The following is a 23,203-nucleotide window of genomic DNA, read 5'->3' as shown; positions in this document are numbered from 1 at the left end:
GTCACAAGTTATTGTTCGAGTCTGAGTCACACTCGCATCTCACGCACCCTGCTGTGAGTCACCGGCAGAAAGACCAAAAGACACTTGAGGCCAAGGTTTATATTGTCGCCTCGTTTGTCGTCGGCAGGCCTGAGACGCAGCAGAAAGCCTCGCCGAGCGTACCCCCTCCCCCGCCACCCCCTCCGCCTCCACCGGAGCCGGCGGGGCCCCCGGAGCCGGAGGAGGAGATCCTGGGCTCCGACGATGAGGAGCAGGAGGACCCAGCGGACTACTGCAAAGGTCAGGACAAAATACTGTCAGAACATACATATGACACCACTCCTGAGCTCCTCTATTTATGTAATAGTCGTCTGTCTGCCTATCTATCTATCTATCTATCTATCTATCTATCTAATATAAAATAGATAGCTAGCTAGCTATCTCGCTCGCTAGTTATCTAACAAGCTATCTAGCTAGTTATTTAGCTACATAGCTAGCTAGCTAGCAACCTACCTACCTATCATAAATAGATGTTTTACATATTTTTTCCCCATTTTTCTTCTTTACTTCCACAGTTATTGGGATGGATTGTAGGTTAAGTCACTTATCTGGCTACATTATACAGTTGTTCTTTTCTGGGCTTCTGTGTTATAAACTTTATCATCTGTTTTTGTTCAATAAAATCCACCTACAATAAATTTAAACCTGGCAAAGAAGTCTTGTATTGGTGCCAAACGCTCGTGTTGGAAGACCAACAGAATCAACATATGATGTAGAACTTTTGCAGAGCACCACTTTCCTCTTCTTGTGTCTCTCAGGAGGCTACCATCCGGTCAAGATCGGGGATTTGTTCAACGGGAGGTACCATGTGATAAGGAAGTTGGGGTGGGGCCATTTCTCTACAGTATGGCTGTGCTGGGACATCCAGTGAGTTAAATACACACACACACAAACCCGTTGACAACAACTGAATTTTCACCTTAAGAACACACTACATTGGCACCAAATCATCTGTTTGCACTATCATCATGTTTGTTTTTTCCCCTAAATTGGAGGATGGAGATGGAGGAGCGTAACATTAACCCAGTGTCAGCTTACACACACACACACTCACACACACACACACACACACGCACACACATGCGTATTTACTCATACTGTCGGTGTTAATTACAGTAATGGAACTCTAGTGAGCTGGCATTGGGTTACATGAAGCGTGCTAAGTAATCAGTCTTTATTGTCGATAAGTATCAATCTGCATTTAGATTCATTGCGTTCGTACTAAGTCCTTCACACAAATAGTGGAACCTCTAAGATCATCCCCCCCCCCCCCCCCATAGGAAGCAATGTAAGTACTGTAGAATGAACCTATAGCTGCAGCATCGGAATGGGTCTGCTATTCAGTACAATATTAATCAATTATGTACATGATTGATATACATACACTTTTCTTATTTGAAGAGCAAAATTTTCCAAATGGAATGTTTATATACCATGTGACAAATAACAAAGCATTTTTGAATATGTGCATCATTAGAAGACAGCTAATGAGTTAATGACGCATCATCATTACTGTGTTTATGCGTCATTATTACTGTGTTCTTCTCGGACACGTTTGCCTACTCGGTGTCAGTGTGGGAGTGTGATGAAGGTGATGAGGCACATTTCTTTCTGTACAATCCAATTAATGACGTGTGTTTGTGTGTAGAGTGAAGAACTTCGTGGCGATGAAGGTGGTGAAGAGCGCCCAGCATTACACCGAGACGGCCTTGGATGAGATCAAGCTGCTGCGATGTGTGAGAATCCGACTGGCTCTCTGGTCTTTCTCTCGATGTTTCCCGTCCGCTTCTGCTTCCTTCATCTATATATATTTTTTATGTTCCAGGTGAGGGAGAGCGACCCCGCCGACCCCAACAAAGACATGGTGGTCCAGCTCATAGATGACTTTAAGATCTCCGGCATCAATGGCATTCGTATCCTACTCAGAATAGTGTGTATGTGTGTGTATGTGTGAGTGTGGGTTGGTGGTTGTGTGTTTTTGTGTGTGTCTCCATGTGGGGGTTTGCCTGTTTTTGTCTGTGGTCCTGTGTGCATGTGGCTGTTGTTATGTGGGTTTATTGTGTGTGTGTGTGCGTGTGTGTGTGTTTTTGCGTGTTTGTGCATGTGGGTATGATGGTGCGTGCGTGCGTATCGGTATGTGTGAACCGTCACGCGCATCTTTAACTCTTGGTTCAGATGTGTGTATGGTGTTTGAAGTGCTGGGTCACCATCTGCTCAAGTGGATCATAAAGTCCAACTACCAAGGTCTGCCACTGCCGTGCGTCAAGAGCATCATCAAACAGGTGAGGCCCTACACCAACTGTCCGCTTTATTTTCAATGTAAACGTAGGCGTGATTTGGTTTAAGTTCCCATGACATCAAATTATTATTATTATTTTTCATAAACTTTGATGTCCTTTTATGTTTGAGTTGAAAATGGCCAGAATGCCCTTTTTTAAGATACTCTAGTTGGTCTTTTTCACCTGGCAGCTGAAATGGCCAGAAATCTGATTACATTCAACGTGTAAATAAGCTTTGCTCTGATTGGATCGCTTATCTTCTCAATTTAAATATCGAAAACAGGTTTGCTCTGATTGGCCGCTGGGGATATCTCCGCGGCCAAGTATTCATCGCGGCGAATTCTCCGATAAGGGGTCTTACTATCATTGAGAAGCAGAAATCACCAAGTGTTGGATTTTGCGCCCACTAATAGAGAACATGAGTGAAAATGACAGTTGGCGACAGACAACCCCACAGAAGAGGGGATGTCGGTGAAAATAAAAGAGGGAGATATTTTCAGAGGCTGGTCCTGCGCTCCCATTCAATCACTTCAACGTAACTGGTACGCAGCGTTCATCGCTTGCGGGCATTTTGCCGACAATGTCCGCAAGTTTGGCTATTTACCCTACAGTTACATTATGATTTAGAAATAAAGTATTGTAAAACACAACACAAGTATGTTACTGTATTTGGCGGCGGCCACCCGGCTGGTCACTCGTTCAAAACCCGAAATGCACTTCCAGCAGTGTGCGGGATTTTTTTACAAAGTCATCCCCCACCAGATGGGCATGAACACAGCACAATTGTGGTTCTGAAATGCTTAGGAATGTCTCCAAAAATAAATTGAAGCCATTTATTCCTCAAGATTTGCAGAAAGACGCTTGCACATTGTCACTCAGCTGTTTTTTCCTGAGATCAGTGGGTGTGTAGCAACCAAGAAGTCAGCAGGGACTTGAAAATTAATTGGCGCAACTACATCACAATGTCGGCGAATACAAATCCACGCATTTTGCAAGCAGTTTGGTGCTCAAAGGCTATTGCATTCAATCGACAAACCGCAAAATTAAAACAAGTCAGACTCATTTTGACCAATGTTATGCATAAAACAGTGGAAAAATTCTGATTTTGATGGCATGGCAATAGAAGCAGCAATAGAAAAAAACAAATACATGGAATCAGTGTAAAGAAGCCCGGAGGATACTTAGTTCTAAGCACGGAATGTAAAATCATGGAGCTGTTACAAAAACACACACACACACGCGCACACACACACACGCACACACACACACACACACACAAAGCTGAATCTGAATCTGAAAGCAGTCTCTAGTAAGCATAGAACAAATATACAACTTGATCCGACCTTTTTGTCTTGTGTGTGCAGGTCTTGCAGGGGCTGGACTACCTGCACTCCAAATGCAAAATCATCCACACAGACATAAAGCCTGAGAACATCCTGATGTGCGTGGACGACACATTTGTGAGGCGCATGGCCATGGAGGCCACCGAGTGGCAGAAAGCTGGAGCGCCGCCCCCTTCCGGGTCGGCAGGTAAGGGCGCCGGGTCCGTGTTTAAAGTCTCGAAGAAATATACATAGGGGCTTTTTCTCCCTCCTACCACACATCGCATTATTACACACCAAGGTTGGGGGAAACAAATGTGATGGCAGCATTTCTATCACAGCATACGTGAGGTTGTATGTTTGTTGTATTGCCTCCTGGCTCCCCCTACAGTTTTGAAGTGCACTTGTCCCAGTATGCTGTTATTTGAGACTGGATTTACCTGCTATTGTAGCAGTAAAAGGACTTTGCATATGACACTTTTTAATCATTGATTAATCCTTTTTACAGCGGCGTATGGAACTTAGACCTCTCTCAAGCTTCAAGGCTAAATCCTACTTGTATCAACATAAATTACTAGTTTGTTTCTGAAAGGAATTAAGAAATTAAATATGCTCTCTGGAAATACTGGTCTATTGAGATGTGGTAACACATTTCTTTCTTCCAACAGGAATATTCTTTAGTAATATTGCCTCATTATATGGCCCAGGAATTAAATGTCACACCATTAAATTACAAAAAAAAAGTAAATAATGCATAAGTACAATTGAGCTACATTTAAAATTTCATTTAGTTTATCAACCAAGTTGTGTGTCATTAGCACATTTTTAAAAATAATATTTTTTAACACTTTTTTATTCGGGTTCAAATTTAGATGAAGTGTCTCATGTTCTTTAAGTTATGTTAAAATTTGTAGTGTTTTTAATTAGATTTATAAATATTTTTAAAATGTATTTTTCATATTATTATATATTATTTACAGTATTTGTTTATTCATAATTGATTCTAATCTGATTTTATATTATATTTTTATTATATAAAAATATTTATTAAAATATATGATTTTAAATGTATATATAAAGATAAAATTACATTTTACAATAGCGTGGGTGTTGTAAAATATTCTTAAAATGAGACGTTGTCATGGACATAATTCAGGATTCTCTCTCATTCCCAACTACTGAAACGCTCTCATACACACATCATACTGAAATCTGTTTGTATAACAGAATTAGAATTTACACGAGTGTTTAAGAGAGTTCCAGTAGTGTATATGAGTGAGAAGCAATTTAGTAGTTTGCGTGAGAGCATGTCAGTATTGTGTGTGAGAGGTAATCATGTATTTTGTCCCAGTTGGCCCCTCGAACCTCCTGAAGTGGTCTCAAAAAAGCGAGTGCTGCTTTTCGTTTGTGTTTGTTGCACACTTTAAACCTGTCTGATGGTTGTTTCTCCTTGTGTGTGTGTCAGTTAGCACAGCCCCGCAGCTCAAACCGGTGAGTACGACTGATGTGAGTATGACATGAGAGGACACACAACACACACATACACACACACTTAACACTCACACACAATTTACACTGTATACTTAGAAACGCATCTCTAACCTGGAGTTTAATGAGTTTCTCCCTTTTCTCCCAGGTGGGGAAGATCTCCAAGAACAAGAAGAAGAAGCTGAAGAAGAAGCAGAAGCGTCAGGCTGAGCTGCTGGAGAAGAGGATGCTGGAGATTGAAGCCCTGGAGAGGGAAGCTGAGAAGAAGGACGAGCGAGCCAATGAAGAGGGCGACGAGGTAGATGAAGAGGAGGAGGGGGCGAATGAAGACGATGCGCCGGAGCAGCCGAAGCGGGAGCAGCTGTCCACGCCGACCTCAGCGCTTCCTCAATTGACGCTGCTGGGCCCCAGCATGGCCCTAGGAGAGAGCGATGAGGACGACGACGATGAGGAGGAGGACGGCGAAGAGGAGGAGGAGGAAGGTGGCGAGAGGCCCACCAGGTTGACCAATCATACATGTGAGTGTAATTGAATTTTCTGTTGCTCGGATGAATAGCACAGCTGTACTCTTTTGATGCTGGAATGGATCCATATCAAGATGCTTGATTAAACAGCATGATTATTGCATTATTGCACAGGTTTGCCTCAGGCTGCCTACAATGAAAAGCCACTCTAAAATATCAAGATTGATCCTGTAGCAAAATGTCGCAAGTTTTGAGGGAGCATCCTAGGGGTTGAACCGACTACTCGAATGGTCGATGCGTCAACTTTACCACTGCGCAATGACAGCTTGAAGTCAGTTAATCTCCAATCACATGTTTTCACATTAACAACACAGATGCCTCGCTGAACTCAGCAAGTTTTTCGTCATCGCAGCAAACTAGCAGCGGTGTCCCAAGCATGTGGAAAATTTTAGTGAATAAGAGACTAGTAGAACTGTCACTTGCAAAGTATGTCTAGAGTGTTACAGGTTTCGACTGTCTGCGAGGCCATGAAGTTATCCGAATGTGATTGGTTGAGCGAGGGTCTGAATGTGACTGGATGACTGAGATGGACGGGGTAGGGCCAATGCAAATGTGGACGGCGGGAAAGTGAGTGAGTGAAATTGTGTTTGGAGTCGAAAGTGCACACAGCGAGTTTACAACTCCAAAAAATAGCTCGGATGTCATGATTAATCGACGTTTGACTTGACTATCATCACCTTAGCATCGATTAAAAAAGTCTGAAGTTGTTCAACCTCTGCAGCATGCAATCTACATGGTGATTGCAGGATGGTCCACCAGAGCTGATGCTTGTAAATTGAATGTTCATTTCTCTATTGTAAGCCACCACTTATGAATGACATGTTCCTTTCCACTTTTTCAGGTGCAGCACACAACGAGGAGCCCGGCGAGGAGGAGGAGTCTCCCCGCATCATCGACGACGATCGGGACGATGAACAAGAGGACGAGGAGACCACGCCCGTGGCCGAGAAAGACACCCCCATCCCTCCCGGTAATGGAGATTTCACACAGACGGAGGAGGGGGAGGGGGAGGAAGAGGAGGCACTGAAAGGATCGCAGTTGGAAGAGGAGACACGGGAGAGAGTCAACGACGAGGAGAAAGAAAATGATCTTGAGGAGAAGGAAACAGAAGAAGAGAAGGAAGATGAAGAAGAAGAGGAGGAAGCAGAGGATGACGACGACAACACCACCACCGACCTCCTCAAATACAACAGCTCCCCCGTCAAGATGCACGCCAATAAAACCAACGAGGCCAAAACCAACGGCCACATCCTTCTGGCTTCAGAGGGGCCAGACGCCCACCTGCTCCCCACACCTGAGCCTCACCTTTGCCCCCTGGTGGAGTCTGAGCTCAGCTACACCGACAGGGATCTCTCGCTCAGCTCTGGCTACGAGATGTTCAACGGCGAGGCGGGCGAGCCGGGACTCACCAACGGCTCGGGCGAGCGCCCGAGGGTCACCGTGGCGCTCTTTCCAGAGTTGCCTCTGGATCCGGAGCCTGGAAGTCCCGTAAGCGGGGGTACGGGCGACACTGGAGGGGGGAAGTCGCCCGACAGCCCCGCGGCAGACCGCAGCCGCACCGTATCGTCATCCAGCACGGGCGACACGCCTAAAGGTACGAGATTTGTGGCTTCCCAGAGTTACTACCCACTCAGCAATTTCACTAGCTATAACTTTGTTGTTGGATAATTATGTTTAGTATGATTATAGCTAGATTAAAAAACTAGACCCTACAACTGTTTTAAATGTAAATAACCCCTGTGCACACACAAAACAGGACAACATAAATGTTTAACACTACAAGAACCACCACACATTTCAGACTTCTGAGTCAGAACCACCACACAGACTTTGGTGAGTCTCTTTTAAAATAGGATAGAAAAAGAAATTACCTGCATTTTAGCATTGCACTTCAGCTGGGCCATGTCTGTACAATCAATTGATTCATCCACAGCAATAGACATAAATTCTGCTTTTTCCTGAAGTTTTCCTGCAACATGTTTTGCAAGTAGTTCCACTCTCTGAAGAGTTATTGTGCCTGAGAGCACGTTTTTAATAGCTGAAGTGACAAGCTGCTTAGTTTTGCAGTCAACAATCACTTCATCAATGACAGCAAGCGTGCAGTTTTTTACTGTTTCCGCCTGGGTAAAAGGTCTCTTCTATCTGGTTAGCGTCCATGCTACACGCAGGGATGCATTGTGGCTCTCTTGCTCTGTTCAAAAGCGACCAATTGCCCCCTGACTCCACTGAAAAGATGCTAACTGGGTTTGCACTTTATTTCTTGTTCTGCCGAGCCCTCTGGAAAAGTGTGAGAGAAGGAGTCGTGCATTGTTTTGTGGTGGCACTTAATGTTATATTCCTTCATCACAGCATTGCTCTTATTACACAGTGAACACCGGTTTAATAGTTGTTTTAGAGTTGTCAATTAACCTACCACGCTTGTTTTTGGGATGTGGGAGGAAACCGGAGTGCCCGGAGAAAACCCACGCAGGCACGGGGATAACGTGCAAACTCCACACAGGCGGGGCCGGGAATTGAACCCCGGTCCTCAGAACTGTGAGGCAGACGCTCTAACCGTGCCGCCCTATTTGAAAATGTATTTAAAAATAAGTTTGAAAGAAAGCAGTTTTTTTTAATGAAAATAAAAATATAACATAAGTTGAATGGTACAAGTACATTTTTTTATATGCAAAGGTTCAAGAACAGTTTATTACACATTTTTTAATTTAAGATAAAAAATTGAATGTTATAAGATATCACACTATTGTTTGTTTGATATGAGAAAATTATTGGTACAACATAACATGCAGTAGTTTTGTAATTTTTTAAATCCATTTTGCAAAAAGGAGAAAATATTTTTCCACATTGTCATTTTAGAGTGTTGTGTGCAGAATTTTGAGAAAAGGGTGTAACATAACAAAATTTGGAAGAAAACATAGTGCTGTGAATATTTTCCAGATGCACTGTAAAGTTGCAATAAAAATACCAATATGACATGACTAATATTTAACATACTTTACACTGTCCAATGGCAGCGCGAGCCCGAGCTGCAGACCTCCTGATCAACCCACTTGACCCCCACAACGCCGAATCTATCCGAGTGAAAATAGCTGACCTTGGAAATGCCTGCTGGGTGGTAAGACCCAAACTTTACTTGAATGCAAGGATATTCTTATTAATGCCGGTTTGATTTATTGAAGGAATTTATGAGCACAATAAACTGGAAAATAAAGTGTTATTTTGTTTTATTGTTCTCTGGTTTAAAAAAAAAAGATGGGAAATCTAAGTTTTTCTATATCATTATAATTTTTAGAAACATTTTTATTTTTTATTGCGATTTCATAAAAAAAAATACAATACTTTTTTGGGCATTAAAATGATAGTTAGCAAGGATTTACAGTTATAATACATGTTTCTGTCATTATATTTAATTCTAATATGCTCACGGTTTGGTAGAATTCTGGTATTAGCCCATGTATACAATATATATTAAAGGAATAATTTGGTGTAATAATTTTTTTTTTTTTTTACTCTTAGCTGTTTTTATTTTTCAACATTATCACATTTCTTCACTAATTGGCTGGGAAAAATCACATCTAAGACACTATAGTGAGGATTTGAGAGCATTCTTTATGAAAATGTATGGCTAATTAGTAGGCTATTGACTTGAAAAAAATAATTACTGACTCTTAATTGTAGAAAAAAATGTAATTTAAAATTACTGACCGACTATGGAATTCATCTAAAAAAAAAAAAAAAAAAAAGCTTATGCTTTGGACTAATTGCTGTATACAGTACATTATAATCCATGTAAATAATTCATAGTAAACATCCCTGTGTATCGAAAAATCCATCCACTCCTGCATTGCAGCACAAGCACTTTACGGAGGACATCCAGACGAGACAGTACCGCTCCATCGAAGTGCTGATAGGAGCTGGTTACAGCACTCCTGCCGACATTTGGAGCACCGCCTGCATGGTGACAAAATACTGGAGCAACGTACAAGGCTTATGTACAATGCCCAGGTGCGATTTAACAAGGGCGTCCCCTTTTGTGTCTCGCAGGCCTTTGAGCTGGCCACGGGGGACTACCTGTTCGAGCCCCATTCTGGCGAGGACTACTCGAGGGATGAGGGTGAGGATGACCTCAGCACAACTACTTTAATACACGAAACTGCAGTTGAAAGGCAGTGTGACAAATGCAAAAACAAAGTGCTAAAGTTTTGCAAAATGCCTGAATATGTGTGCCCATTAAGTGTTTCCAGACAGGGCCATGTGTTCTCTAAAGCGGGGGTTGTCAAACTTGGCTTCTCTCTCTCGCACTCTCTTTCTCTCTCTCTCTCTCTCTCTCCCTCCCTCCATCCCTCTCTCTCGCTCACAAAAGGTGTATTTTTTTTACAAGTGTAGTCCCATTTTTTTCAAGAACAAAAGGCATATTTTCTTTGCGAAAATGGTATATAGAGTGGGTACGGAAAGTATTCAGAGCCCCTTAAATTTTTCACTCTTTGTTATATTGCAGCCATTTGCTAAAATCAGTGGACCCCCGCATATTTGCGGTTTGGCACCCGCGGATTCACATATTTGCAGATTTTTTTTCAAATGTTTTAATTTTCTTTTTTTTCTTTTTTGGGGGTGAACAAACCCTGAAAACGCTTAAAGAAAAACAAATCAATGTGATTAGAATGTATTTCAATATATGGTATTGTATATCCCTTTTGTGACATTTTTGTTTAGTGGTGTGCCGTGAAATTTTTCCAACGTAAAATATGTGCCTTGGCTTAATAAAGGTTGGAAAACACTACTTTAGATGCTCATTGAGCTGAAGCCTCGCTCTGACTTTGGAGGGTCCACTTTGATGTAAAGTACAACAGAAGAATAATAGTAATACTAGTGAGTCTTAAGTAGCCTCCCCATCCCCCAAAATCCCACTGTCCACTTGCCACATGTACTCTACTGTAAATCCTGTCCTTGAATTCTTATGCCTTCACTCATTTTCAACCTATACTGTAAACCAATGAAGGTCATTTACATGGGAGGACCTTTGATGAGAGACGATAGACAGACTAGGTCATTTACTGGAGGTCAGAGGTCCTTAATCTGTGGATTTTTGTCCCAGTCCGAATTGAAGACGGTTTTTACGTTATTTTTAACATGCTCAACTTTCACCTTCAGGGATTTATGGTAGTTTTATTTTAATCTACAAAATTGTTACGGGACTGTAGATTATTTTTACCTGTTTTTTTTTTTAATTGGAGTCTTATTTTAACCTATGCAACTTTTTTGGTATTTACAGTTTTTTTTTCTTTTTTTTATAATCTTGGCACGTTTCGTGTTTTTTATGTTAGTCAAATTTTGACCTCCGTGGCGTTTTTTTTCCCTGTAGTTTATTTTTCCCTGTACATTTTTTTAAAACTTGTGTTATTGTAACCTGTAAAGTCAGAAATCTGATTGGACGGCGGCTCGGCACTGCATTATGATCTTGTGGACCTCTTTAACTATGAATTGCAGTCAGCTACTAACAACTGTTTTCTCTCCTTTACTATGTGTGACTCTCTCCCTTTTTCCCACCGTTTGCCACCAATCATTTCCCCTATTTCCCGTGTCTTCCCCTTTTTTTTTTGGTTTCAACTCGACACCCTCCCGCCCCCCCTTTCCAACTCGACACACACATCCTTGTCTCCACCATAGACCACATAGCCCACATCATAGAACTTCTGGGCTGTATCCCAAGGCACTTTGCGCTCTCCGGAAAATATTCCCGAGAGTTCTTCAACAGAAGAGGTAGCGCTGGCCGTAGAGCCGGCGGGATTGACACACATGGACGTCAAAATGCGGACACACACAAACACAAGGAGTCCCAAGTGACCCATGTGGCTTCGTCCTAGGCCGAAGTGTGTGTCAGTCCCATTTATGTGTGTGTGTTTGCATGCTGTAATGGTGCCTGTTCCCTCTATGTGGTGGTGGTGGTGGGCATGCAGACCACATCGCTCTGATCTCGGAGCTCCTCGGGAAGGTCCCACGCAAAGTGTACGCTGCCGGGAGGTACAGCCGAGAGTTTTTCTCCAAGAAAGGTAAACGGAAGCCTGTGCTCATTGGGACGAGGCGCAAAGGACACATGATGGACAGGGTGGAGATTCATAATAATAATAATAATAATAATAATAATAATGCGGCAGGTGGAACAGTGGATGACTGATCAGCACATCTGCCTCACAGTTCTGAGGACCGGGGTTCAAATCCCGCCCCACCTGTGTGCAGTTTACATGTTCTCCCCGTGCCTGTGTGGGTTTTTTCCAGGTACTCCTGGTTTCCTCCCACATCCCCAGAAACATGCAGGGTAGGTTAATTGAAAACTCTGAATTGCCCGTAGGTATGAATGTGAGTGCAAATGGTTGTTTGTTTATATGTGCCCTGCGATTGGCTGGCGACCAATTCAGGGTGTACCCTGCCTCTCACCCGGAGATAGCTGGGATTGGCTCCAGCACGCCCGCGACCCTAGTGAGGAGAAGCGGTACAGAAAATGGATGGATGGATAATAATAATAATAATAATAATAGTAACAATAATAATAATAATAAAGCAAAGCGACTCATGTTCAGATGCAAATGACTCTTAAGATGATGAATATTATTTTTTAATATGTATACTACAATATATCTTTCATTTCATGCCAAGGTCGTTCAGCTTGGTATTTGCCTACAATAATAAAATGTACTACACCACTATATGTCAAGGTGGTTCAGCTTGTTAAATAAAAAACAGAATAAAATAAAAACCTAGAATATTATAGGACAGGCAAAAAAAAGAAAATGTATATGATTAATTATAATTGTATTTTTACTTATTTCACATGAACATTCATAGAATTAAAAAAGTAATCATAAAATAATTTCAGCCAAATTAGGTTTATTTATTCAAATGTATCTTTAATCATTTTTGAATGTCACCATTCAGTTACCATTTAATAACTTTTTTTCTATGCATTTGTAGTCTTATAGTATTTTGAATCTTCATATTAAAAACAATATAAAAATACATACGGAATATACTTTATATTTTTACATGCGATCTGAATATTTAAATCCCATGAAATACTTTGAATAATTAGATTATTTTATTTATTTTTCTGTGTATTTTTTTAAAATACAAAAAATAACCAGGTTTGTTCATCTTATGTTATCAAAACAGACAGGTAAATTCAAAGAATGTAAAAAGTTATTTAAAGACAACAAAAACAGCTAAAATATAATAAGTAATATAATAGAATAAAAATAAAATGACATCAAATTAATATTAAATTGTATTATGTGATAGGAAGTTAAAAAAAAAATCCTAAAACAGAACAGGTCAGAAAAAAAGCCTTTCTATTTTTATTAAACATGGTTTAATCCTAAAAGCGCAAGTTTGGAAAATTATCTTTAAATGATCCACAATATCATTCCCTTTTTTTCTGTCACATCTCCAGTCATAACAACCCCCCCTCGTTACATTTGTTTTCCAACATTTTGGGGTCAAAAACTCCCCCCACCATTACATGGGTGAACTGATTGTTGCTGCAGGACTCAACCAATCAGTCAAACCTCCTGCATGATTGTGTCAATGTAAATAACCAATAGGAAGCAGGAAAAAAAAAATGCTCTCTTACTGATTGCGCAAGTCTGCACATCAGTCACAAACAACATAAGGTTCACAATCTAATATGGTTACTGATTACATTCTACTGGTGTAGCTAATAAAGCCTATATTAGGCTGTTACTAATGACTGAATGTACACACAGACTACAGTACTGGTTCATTGTAATGTATGGGCAGTACACAGTAGTCTAAAGGCTTTATACACGACGATGTTCTGTTTTCAAAGCAAATCAGCAGACTTTTGTAGGAAGTAAGAGAACAAGAGTTTTTTTCAGAAAGGTGCTTTTTTTACGGAGGAGTGTTGCGGCCACGCTGAGGGGAAAAAAAAAAGATTTTACCATGAGAAAAAAGTCCTAATCTTACAAACAATGTTGTGAGAATAAAGTTGTATATATATTTTTTTAGAACAAAATGGTAAGGCATTAGAAAAAAAGTCTTGTTTTCAAGATAAAAAGTAGAAAAGAATTTCTCAAATAATTACAACCATTTATCAACTAATACACATTAAAAGACCATTCTTGAAAAACATACTTTTTGTTTAAAAAAAACTAATGTTCCTCCCCGAAAATACATCTTTTCCGAAAAAAAACAAAAGAAAACACTTTTTTTTTTCTTGAAAAAAAATTATTTTCCCAAAACTTGCAATTTGAAAAAATAAAACTGTCCACATAAAATTAACACTATTCTTGTAGGATTCCAATTTATTTTTGGGATGGAAAAATACACATTTAAGAAAAAAATCTAAAACACTTTGGTTCTTTTTTTTTTATTATTCTAAAAGAATACATAAATTGTTCTCCCCCAAAATCCAAGACTCTTGTCAAATAACATACAGTATTCTAGAAAAAAAGTTTCCCTCATAAGATTACAACTTTATGCTCGTACAATTAAATATTTCTCTTGAAACAAAATTTTCAAATACTTTCTTTTCCAAAAATCCTGAAAATTTTTTTTTTTCCTAAAACAATTCTTGAATAAATACAACTTTTACAATTTTTACTTTTACAGTTTTGGGAGGAACATCTCAAACTAAATTACTGTTAACATTCAACACAAAAATATAATTTTCAAAAGAAATCTGACCTAAAAAAAAACAAGTTTTCAAAATATATTTCTTTCTAAAAAATAATAGATTTTCTCTCATGAATAAATAAAACTGTTGAATGAATAGGACTTCTTTCTTAAATAAATAGGACCTTTAGAAAAGAAAAAAAACTACAGGAATCAGAGAAAATCCAATTAATATTTATTTTTTGCTTGAAAAAAAATAAGCAGTGTGACCGTAATACTCTTACATAGTTTGTGGTTTTTCAATAAGGACATCTTTAATCATGATGAACTATGCTTTCTACTTTTTTGTTTTGAATGGCGGGCCGCCCCTCCCCACAGGCGAGCTGCGGCACATCACCAAGCTGAAGCCGTGGTCTCTGTTCGACGTGCTGGTGGAGAAGTATGGCTGGGCTCACGAGGACGCCAGCCACTTCACCCAATTTCTGCTGCCCATGCTGGAGATGGTGCCTGAGAAGAGGGCGTCTGCGGGCGAATGCCTCAACCACGCGTGGCTCAACTCCTAGCCACGCACACGCACATACACCCCTACTCACCCCTCCCTCGCTCCTCTGCACCCCTAACACTCCCCCCTGGTGAGACAACGGCGAGCTCCTCCATGATGTCCTTAATGGAATGTAAAGACAAGCGTGTGGATAAAAAAACTTTGTGGCCGTCTTCCGAAGTGACAGCTTGTTGAAAGGACCCGATCGGGATTATCAAAGATGCTGAGCAAAATCGGAAATAGACCTTATATTGGACAATTACTGCCCAGAGCTCCTCCTGCCATGACCTTTCAACCCTTCAATCGTATCGGGGACCTTCACTGGACGCTCTCGGCGGGGCCCCGTATTGTTTCCTCAAAGAGCTGCACAGTCACCCGTGCTTCAGTGAGCGCCATTGCAGAAAGCGCGAGGACAAAATACAAACAAACAAAAAACATGCATGGTGAATGGATGCAACAAATGGAGGTACGATTTTCGCCGATTATTCCTAAGTTGGATGAAAAGGAAGGCGAGTGTGTTCTCACCCGCAATAGTCAGGTGTTGTCGTGACCCCCCCTCAATTTTAATGCTAACTCCCCCTTTACCCTTAATGACAAAATGGACATTTGTGGCAGAGGTTGCACTTGTCGTCCTTCAGGAATTTGAACACTTTGTACATAAAACAATAAGACACGGGAAAACACATGCATACACACACCGAACATGGAATGAGGCTGTGACACCCCCCCACCCCTTTCCTGCAACGCCACACACACCTGTCTCCCCCTTAATCATTTATCACAACTAGTCCGGTTACCTATTTTTTGCAATTAAAAAAAACAAAAAGTATAAGTAAATGGCGATATTTTTCAAAAAAAAAAAAAAATCTAATTCATTTAAAAAACAAAAACAAGGACAAAAAAGAATTCCACTTCTCTCTGGTTGTTGTAACCGTGAACGAATCTTATTCTGAGGTGACTGTGTTTGTCTATTAGAGATTTTTTGCTGTTAATTAATATAACTATTATTATTAGATTTTTTTACACCTCTCCTCTCCTCTCGTTAGCTGATCAATGCTGCTCTATCTGGGCTCCTTATGGTGGTTTAACACGCAAAAAAAAAAAAAATAGAATAAGTTTTTGCAATAAAAGGGTATGTAATTTATTTTTATTGCAACAAAACCTCCTTATTTCATTGACTTTCTCTCAGCCATGCTGACTGTTCTTCCTGATGACAAAAGTGCGTCTGTTGTCTGTGTTTTTCATTGACAGATTTAATAAAATGCTAAATGATGGACTTCGATACAGTGTCGTTGATTTCTTTTATTATGGGTGCATACGTCTCATCACACACTAAAATATAAAACGATCTTAAAGGACATAGTTACAGTACGTCGTAATGTAAACAGTTCATTAAAAACATGCCCCACCCCCCCAAAAAAAAACCATGACAAAACTCACAGCATTACCACATTTTCTCAAATAGTTGCCTGCACTCTAATAGATGCTGTACCCCATCTATTACAGTATGAAATAGATATAGTGGTAGGTAGATGGCATGACCACAACACAGTCTGCCGGCCAGACATAGCATATGTAAAGCTGAAGTTGAAGGAGAAAGATGAAAAGAACAACAGGGCGGGTAGCAGTTAGGGGGCATTTCCACAACGCACAGAGTGAACATGGTCGCTGTAAAGCTGTTTACAGAGAAATGATGACAGTTGTCATCATACGATATAATTTGTTTCATATATTACAAAACATAATATCCTAATATATAAGCTTAGTAGCAGAAAAAAAAACATTGTATTATAAAAACTATGAAGAAATGGTTTTTTTTCTCTTGTAGCACTTGGACTAATAGCATTTCTCCAAGAATGAATCCTCCATAGAGTGTCAACAAGACAATAACAATCAAATCCGACTTAGTTGAGGTATGTAAGCGTCAATCAATGAATGTGTTGGTGTTTGTTTATACGAGCGAGGCACAGTTTTTCAGCAGCAGCGGTTTGGCCAGCTCCAGGATGTCCAAGTTTGGGTCCAAGGAGCGGCCCAGGCCCTCCAGCACCATGATGGCAAACACGATGGATGCAAAGTTACTCTCCAACTTCACCTGAGAGTATGCGAAACAAAACGGTTCGTCATAAAAAAAAAGCTTACATGAATAGACCTTTTCACAGTGATGATGTCACACGTATTTCTGCGTGGCAAAAGCACCAGTTAATACGTAATACTTGCGTTTGGTAATATTCTTTACCTTGTGTTTGATGAGTAGGCCAAAGACTCTGGAAAGCAAGTCAGCAACTTGGATCTGTAATGCACAACACGTGAAATGACATCACAAAAATACACTGGAATAAGCCAAAGTAAAGGATCAATTACTTTTCCCAGTGAGAGGGTGCTGCTGAGGGCTACGTCCACCAGCTCCGCCATCTCCTTCTTGAAGCGTGCCACGTCTTGGCACTCGTTGGCCCGAGCGTGATGGAGGATCAGCTCTGCTACTTGCTCGCCCTGAAGAGACAAAGAAAGAGTTGTTCGCCGACAAGAAAACAACACAAAGACGTGAGCACAAGTGTCGCCAGCGGTTCAGAGGGGTCAGAAGAATCGCTAGCGGCTAAGTAACGCGCCTCTTATCTTACCTGCCGCTGCACCACGGCAGTAAAGACGGCCTTGAAGTTGTCCAGGTCGTGGCTGCTCAGCTGGGCCACGATGCCGGCGTCCAGCAGCACCAGTTGGAGAGGACACGGCTCGGGTCTGACGCTCACCACCACCGTGTCCCACAGGTCGGTTAGGGTGGTCTTACCGCGGTCTCCTCCGGGCGCGTCTGAGGAGCCGACGGGTGGGCCGCAACGCTGCACCAGGATGTTGCCCGGATGGAGATCCGCGTGGACGAAGTTATCCACAAAAACCTGGCATAGGAAAAAAATACAGTTGTGTTCAAAATGACACCACTGTGTTTAAAAACATGATCAAAATTCATAAACAGTCAGATATGAAGCGCTTAAAAGGTGGAAGCACTTTGCCAGACAGTCAACAATTCATCAAAAAGGAGGCCAAGTATGTCTATTATACTGTACATATACTGTATCAGTTATTTAAACTGCTTTAGCACTTCTGACTAGATATAATCTGCATTTTGTTGCCTGGTACTTGTGAAATCTGCAATGAGAAAGTTGAATCTAATCTATATAAACCTATAACCCTGACCCTATATATGTAGTCTTTATTTCCATGGGGACACAGCACATTATATTCTCCAAAAAATGAAGCAATCTTTAAAATTCTTGAAAGAAAATGAAGAAAAATGAATATTGGGATGTTAAAAAAAAATAGCAGTGTCATATGACTTCAGTGTTTGAATTCTGTGCGGCCCTTGTACTCAAAAATAATGATCTCACTTTCATCAGTTCACTGTTTTGCCGTTTCTCTTTCGGCTGTCGATGCATTCTTTGGCAAACTGTAACCTATTAACTACGGGCTGTGCTAAGGCACGTCTTTTTCTTTTCAAAAGAGGGACTTTGTGGGTAAATTATTTGCAATGGTTATATAATTTCTACCAAAATAAGTGATTGCTCAGGTTCGTCATGTTGGATTGCTAATTATTTTGTACACAACTGTACAAAAAGGTGGTTACCTCGGTGGGGGCTCACCATTTTTAACAGGGTGTCGACTCCCATTCTGGCAATCCTTTGTTTCACCTCCTGCGGCATGTCAGCTCTCAGGTAATCCGAGATGGGCTCACTCTCCTGAATGACGGAGAAAGACAACTCGGCAAGATTGTTTCGAGGTGGAATAATTGTCTTTGTAGTACGTGCTTGTGTACTCACTTCAAATGTTTCGACTAGAATCGTCCTGGTGACGAAAGGCCGTAACGGAGTGGGGAACTTCACGTAGTCCACTTTGCGGAAATTCTCGCGGAAGTGTTCAATGTTCTTGGCCTCGAAACGGAGGTCGATCTGTAACAAATAAATGCAGCTCGACTTGACTGCGACAGGCTGTGTACAAACAGTAAACCCCCGCTATTTACATGAGATAGGGACCGAGTCCTGCCGAGACGAGCAATAAACCACAAGTAAATTAATAATTGCCTATATTAATAGTTTAAATATACCACAAAACTATGATCATGAAATCCTTTAATATTTCAAACTCATCTTACATTACCCTTTAAAATGAATGGCTTACAGATGATTTCCCGGTAATTAAAAAAAATAAAAAATACGCTGGAGGTACGCATAAACATGCACATACGGCGAAGATTCTCCGTAACCTGCACTAAAAACCCAGGCCACACTTATATACTCCTCCCACACATACAAAGATATTAGTCTCTTGGTCAAGATGTATCACTTCAACAGACTTCCTTGATCAAAACTATTTTCAGGGCTTTGGTCCCATCTGGTGGCATTTTAAAGCTTTACAGAAAGAGCACAAAAAAATGTCAATGTTGTTCTTCAGAGAATAGTCGAGGACAAGTTCCAAAGGGAAAATAAACCAAAAAACGTGAGTGAATTTGCAAGTAGCGAAATGCGAATAGGAAAGGAATCATTGTACTTCCTTGACACCAATTACTGCTTTCTCACTTTATCAGCCTGGGCTTTGGCGCCATCTTTTGGCATCATCGGAAAGAGTATGAAAATCTGCAAATTAGTTACTATTTCGATGGAGGATAGTTTCCCCAGGGGAAAAAAAGTGCATAGATGACATTTGAACAGCAACTTGTGAATAAGCAGGGGTTCACACTATATAAATGTATCTTAGAGTACAGTAAACCCCTGCTGATTTGTTCATCACCATTCACAAACTCACCTACTTGCAAATTATTGTATTGAACTATTTACTGAAAAATATTCCCACCTATCTGCGTAATAGCGAGGGTTCACTATACAGGACGTATATACCTGTTTGGTCATGAGCTTCTCAAACTCGTCGACGATCTCACGCAGGCTGAGCCACTTGAGTCCAGGCAGGCATTGCAGAAGGCAGCTAGCGACCTTCATCAGTAGCAAGTCCATCTCCACCTGCCGTCTCAAGCCTGGATGGAGCACCTTTGGCACAACGGCAAAGGGTCGTTCGACACGTGGAACGCTGCGGTTAGGTCCAGCTTCAAAAAGTATGGAGTTGTTGTTTTTTTCTATAAGTACTGCATTCACAGATAGTATCAGAGCCGTAACATAAGCCGGATGGGTGAACAGGCAGGAAAATGACTTTTAAAGGCTGACTTCTGGCAATGACTTGGCCATGTCAGCATATTCTATATTTTGGCCTTCAAAAAAGTCAGCTTCAGCAACTCAAGACTTTCTGAAGGCAAAATTGTAATTGGGGCCTCTGTCTTCAGCACGTGAAGGTGACTGACTTAGCTGTTTACGACATTTGATGCCATGTCTTTGACGTCAAAAAGTCTTGAAATTGAAATGTGACTCAAGACTTTTCGAAAGCTAAGAAATGGAACACAAATTTTACAAGATGTGTTAAAGGGGCCTCTGCCTTTTGCTACTGTCCAACGACTTAAGATGGGAACCGACTCACCTTAATAGCCACAGGTATCATGTGATCCTTCTGTGAGGTGTTCTGCTCATGCAGCGTCTCTTCATCTTCCTTCCTTCCTCCCTTCCAGAGATTCCACACCGAACTTGCCACTCCACTCAGACCAGGAATCTCCCACGCTTCCCGGAGATCCTCCCTCTCCATCTCCTCTACCAGCGTCTGGAAGTCCGGGTCCTCCACCTGATCCTTGTTGGCCCAGCCGCGGTAAACCTGCGCCACGCACCCCGAGCCCACCGGCTCCTTGCTCTCGAACATGAGCACCTTCTTCCAGCCCTCCCCGAAAGCCCTCTTGAGACACTGCTTGGTGTGGGCCCAGGAATGAGGATGCACCTTCACGTGGAGCCTGGAGAAGCGGTCGCAGAACTCGGGAGGGAAGATGTCTCGCCTGGTACTGGCCCATTGCCCCAGCTTAATAAAGGCCGGGCCTGAACTTTCGGTCGCCCACAGCAGGGCGTCCAACCAGCACGAGGCCCAGCGAGTGGACACCAGAACCAAGGGGTAGAGGAGCAGGATGGGGGAGAATTTCAGGAACAGCACTATTGCACGCAGGCCCAGGCGGAGGAGAAAGACCAGTTTGTGCACTTGAACCTTGGCAAGAGACTTCCTGTTGGTGATGTGGGCTTGCAGAGCGGCTTGTTGGCATTTGGCTGAGGATGCACTGGCTGTGCCCCAACACAGCAAAGCAACCTTGGGGATGTTGATCAGAAGCTGCCTCCTCTTGAGCAGACAGGATGACCTGGAAGTCTGGATGAGTCTGGTTCGACCAAAAAGGTTTCCTCTTTGGAGATTGGACCTCATGTTGAGAAGAACCGCTCTCGCTCCTAAAACGGCTACTGCCATTGTACCGACTCAAGCAATTACTGTACGGCGAAAACGTCGTTTAATGAGCAACTAACATAATAGACGACAAACTAAGAGAAAACCTGTAATCATAATTCCACGTTAGAAGAACGAGGCCACCAACATTCGCTACCGTTAACATATAAAAATATGTACCAATAAGAAAGACAAAATAATAGCATAACTGTACTTGTCGTGTTGTAATACCCCGCCTGTGTCCGAAGTATTCGTTAATATTAATTTTGTTGATCTCGCCATCGCCACTAAGTAACAGACGAATAAACCCAAACAAATGACAGAGGCTATACTTCCGGGTATGACGTAAGATTTTTCAGGACACGTGGTTTGTCCTTAAAGGGACCCCCCCAAAAAAAACAACACGACAAAAAAATACATTACAATTGTCATTTTTTTATTCGTCGGAGTGGTTTCTACTTGTGTTAATGTTGCTCATACGTCGAACTTTCTTGTTCACATTAAGTGAAAACGTCTACAGTAAAAACAGAAAGGTATAAATTGGGGCTTGCTTGCCTAATTTGTTCAACGCGACACGTAGTGGACAACGTACGAGCCATGGGATGCTCACGAACGTTTTCCTCGAAGGTATGTCAAATAAGCACAAACATTATATTCAATAATACTCCCCCCCCCCCCCCCCCAAAAAAAAATAAATAAATAAAAACTACTTCAAGTTGCAGTGACGACGACTGTCCGACAGATAGCGACATAATACGCGTAATTTCCTGCAAGGTCACCGCATAATTTTACTAACTTTCCTCCTTCCAAAACCGTCTATTGTTTGGAATTGGAAATTCAACTCAAAAAATAAATCTAAAAGAAATATTTTTGAGAAGTACACGAAGAGGAAGGCTTGTTGTCAACGAGTTGTAGCAATCCTTGCTATGTTATTCCCATGCTAACCATAATAGTTACATGAATAGGTCATCGTTATGGAAAAGCCCGTATGAGTCATATTGTGAATTATTATTAATTAGTATATTAACTATCTATTTAATTACTCACGTCTCTTCATTGGGGCTTTGTTTTTGTTTGTATGTTTGTTTGTTTAGTCTTTTTTGTGCTTATGTGCACAAAGTGTGCTTATGATAAATGTTTGTTCTTTTATTTTTATATATGTTCGGGGGAAAAAAACTTTGTTTCACTCCACATTTGGCTTAGAGGGGACATACTATGGAAAATTGACTTTTTAATGTTTGTATGCAAATAGTTGGGTTTCTGGAGTTTCTGCCCATCCATCAAGTGTTAAATTAAACAACCGAGTAAATCTTATCAGCCTCTTTCTGAAAATGTATCTGAACCTTCTGCACTTCCGGCCCATTGTTACCTAACAGTGGTGCTAATTAACATAATAACATATCAGACCGAGTTTCTGCATCAATAACTTGGCTGGCTGAAGTTCCAGAAGGTAACCATAGCTGCACTTTTGTCACAAATTACCATGATGGCAAGAAATATGCTGTAAAATATTGATATCATTCTTGATCTTTGGGGTTAGATGAAAGCACGCTACAGACATGTGGGAACCTTATGAATGAATCCTATTACTTTACTATAAATCCTAAAGTCACAGTGGCAAATACAATTTAGGGGTAAACATATAACTCTGTGGTGGTCCAAATGTGTTTTTAAAAGGACAATTATGGTCCAAATGATTGTAGGTGTATATTGGTCATAAAATAGCAGACCCTTTGTAGTTCCATGTGTTGTGGGTATGAATGGAAGTAGCACAACTTCCTGAGAGGATACTCCTTTTTCTTGAGTATAATTCCCTATGAAGTCCCTTTGGTGTGTGAAAGCAGTATTGGTATGGCGGTGAAATGCTTCTGGGTCATTAAGGACAGGAAATGAAGAGGCAGGGCCCAAAAGTTGATTGTATTGTCTCCTGCTTTAACAGGAGCTCTTGCATGTAACCTACAAGGAGGGAAGGGAACCTGGTCCTACAGTCTTCCCAGTCACGGGTCGTTCCCCTGGACACTGCGCTCTCCTGGAAACCCAGCT

At 41.2% G+C, this 23,203-nt stretch overlaps 2 protein-coding genes across 10 annotated transcripts in view; one reads left to right on the top strand and one right to left on the bottom strand.

Moving 5' to 3' along the window:
* The window catches only part of srpk2 (SRSF protein kinase 2), a 56,230-nt gene extending 40,130 nt beyond the window's left edge, over positions 1-16,100 (top strand). For 4 of the 8 annotated variants that reach the window (XM_061773618.1, XM_061773615.1, XM_061773621.1 and 1 more), the window contains 14 exons: positions 128-279; positions 798-906; positions 1,688-1,775; positions 1,865-1,952; positions 2,215-2,321; positions 3,683-3,848; positions 5,106-5,146; positions 5,277-5,646; positions 6,494-7,246; positions 8,667-8,767; positions 9,503-9,610; positions 9,697-9,766; positions 11,610-11,702; positions 14,656-16,100. In XM_061773618.1, coding sequence (XP_061629602.1) covers positions 128-279; positions 798-906; positions 1,688-1,775; positions 1,865-1,952; positions 2,215-2,321; positions 3,683-3,848; positions 5,106-5,146; positions 5,277-5,646; positions 6,494-7,246; positions 8,667-8,767; positions 9,503-9,610; positions 9,697-9,766; positions 11,610-11,702; positions 14,656-14,840 — 2,431 coding nt within the window. In that variant the 3' untranslated portion in view covers positions 14,841-16,100. Of the gene's footprint in view, positions 1-127; positions 280-797; positions 907-1,687; positions 1,776-1,864; positions 1,953-2,214; positions 2,322-3,682; positions 3,849-5,105; positions 5,147-5,276; positions 5,647-6,493; positions 7,247-8,666; positions 8,768-9,502; positions 9,611-9,696; positions 9,767-11,319; positions 11,413-11,609; positions 11,703-14,655 lie in introns of all 8 variants that reach the window. The other 4 variants (XM_061773617.1, XM_061773622.1, XM_061773616.1 and 1 more) reach the window with 4 other exon arrangements.
* adck2 (aarF domain containing kinase 2) lies at positions 16,101-21,511 on the bottom strand. 2 transcript variants are annotated; one of them, XM_061773624.1, is made up of 8 exons: positions 20,327-21,510; positions 19,699-19,845; positions 18,625-18,753; positions 18,448-18,543; positions 17,437-17,706; positions 17,180-17,308; positions 17,055-17,108; positions 16,101-16,910 (listed from the first exon to the last, which is right to left on the bottom strand). In XM_061773624.1, exons 1-8 carry the CDS (start codon positions 21,182-21,184, stop codon positions 16,770-16,772), a joined length of 1,824 nt encoding a protein of 607 aa, XP_061629608.1. In that variant the 5' UTR covers positions 21,185-21,510; the 3' UTR covers positions 16,101-16,769. The 2 variants fall into 2 exon arrangements, with proteins under 2 accessions (XP_061629608.1, XP_061629607.1); XM_061773623.1 differs by having other exon boundaries at positions 18,448-18,753; positions 20,327-21,511.
* Positions 21,512-23,203: the final 1,692 nt, after the last annotated feature.

The sequence above is a fragment of the Phyllopteryx taeniolatus genome, chromosome 5, assembly GCF_024500385.1.
Source record: "Phyllopteryx taeniolatus isolate TA_2022b chromosome 5, UOR_Ptae_1.2, whole genome shotgun sequence".
Taxonomy (NCBI): Eukaryota; Metazoa; Chordata; class Actinopteri; order Syngnathiformes; family Syngnathidae; genus Phyllopteryx; species Phyllopteryx taeniolatus.
Note: the sequence above shows the minus strand (reverse complement) of the source record. Positions and strands in the feature narration are given on the sequence as shown.

Excerpts from the sequence above, each read along its gene's own strand:
- adck2 (XM_061773623.1), bottom strand. The coding sequence starts at position 21,184 with ATGGCAGTAGCCGTTTTAGGAGCGAGAGCGGTTCTTCTCAACATGAGG. Across the intron at positions 18,754-19,698 it reads AGAAGCTCATGACCAAACAG|ATCGACCTCCGTTTCGAGGC; the intron begins GTATATACGTCC and ends TATTTGTTACAG. Across the intron at positions 17,309-17,436 it reads CTGCCGTGGTGCAGCGGCAG|GGCGAGCAAGTAGCAGAGCT; the intron begins GTAAGATAAGAG and ends TTGTCTCTTCAG.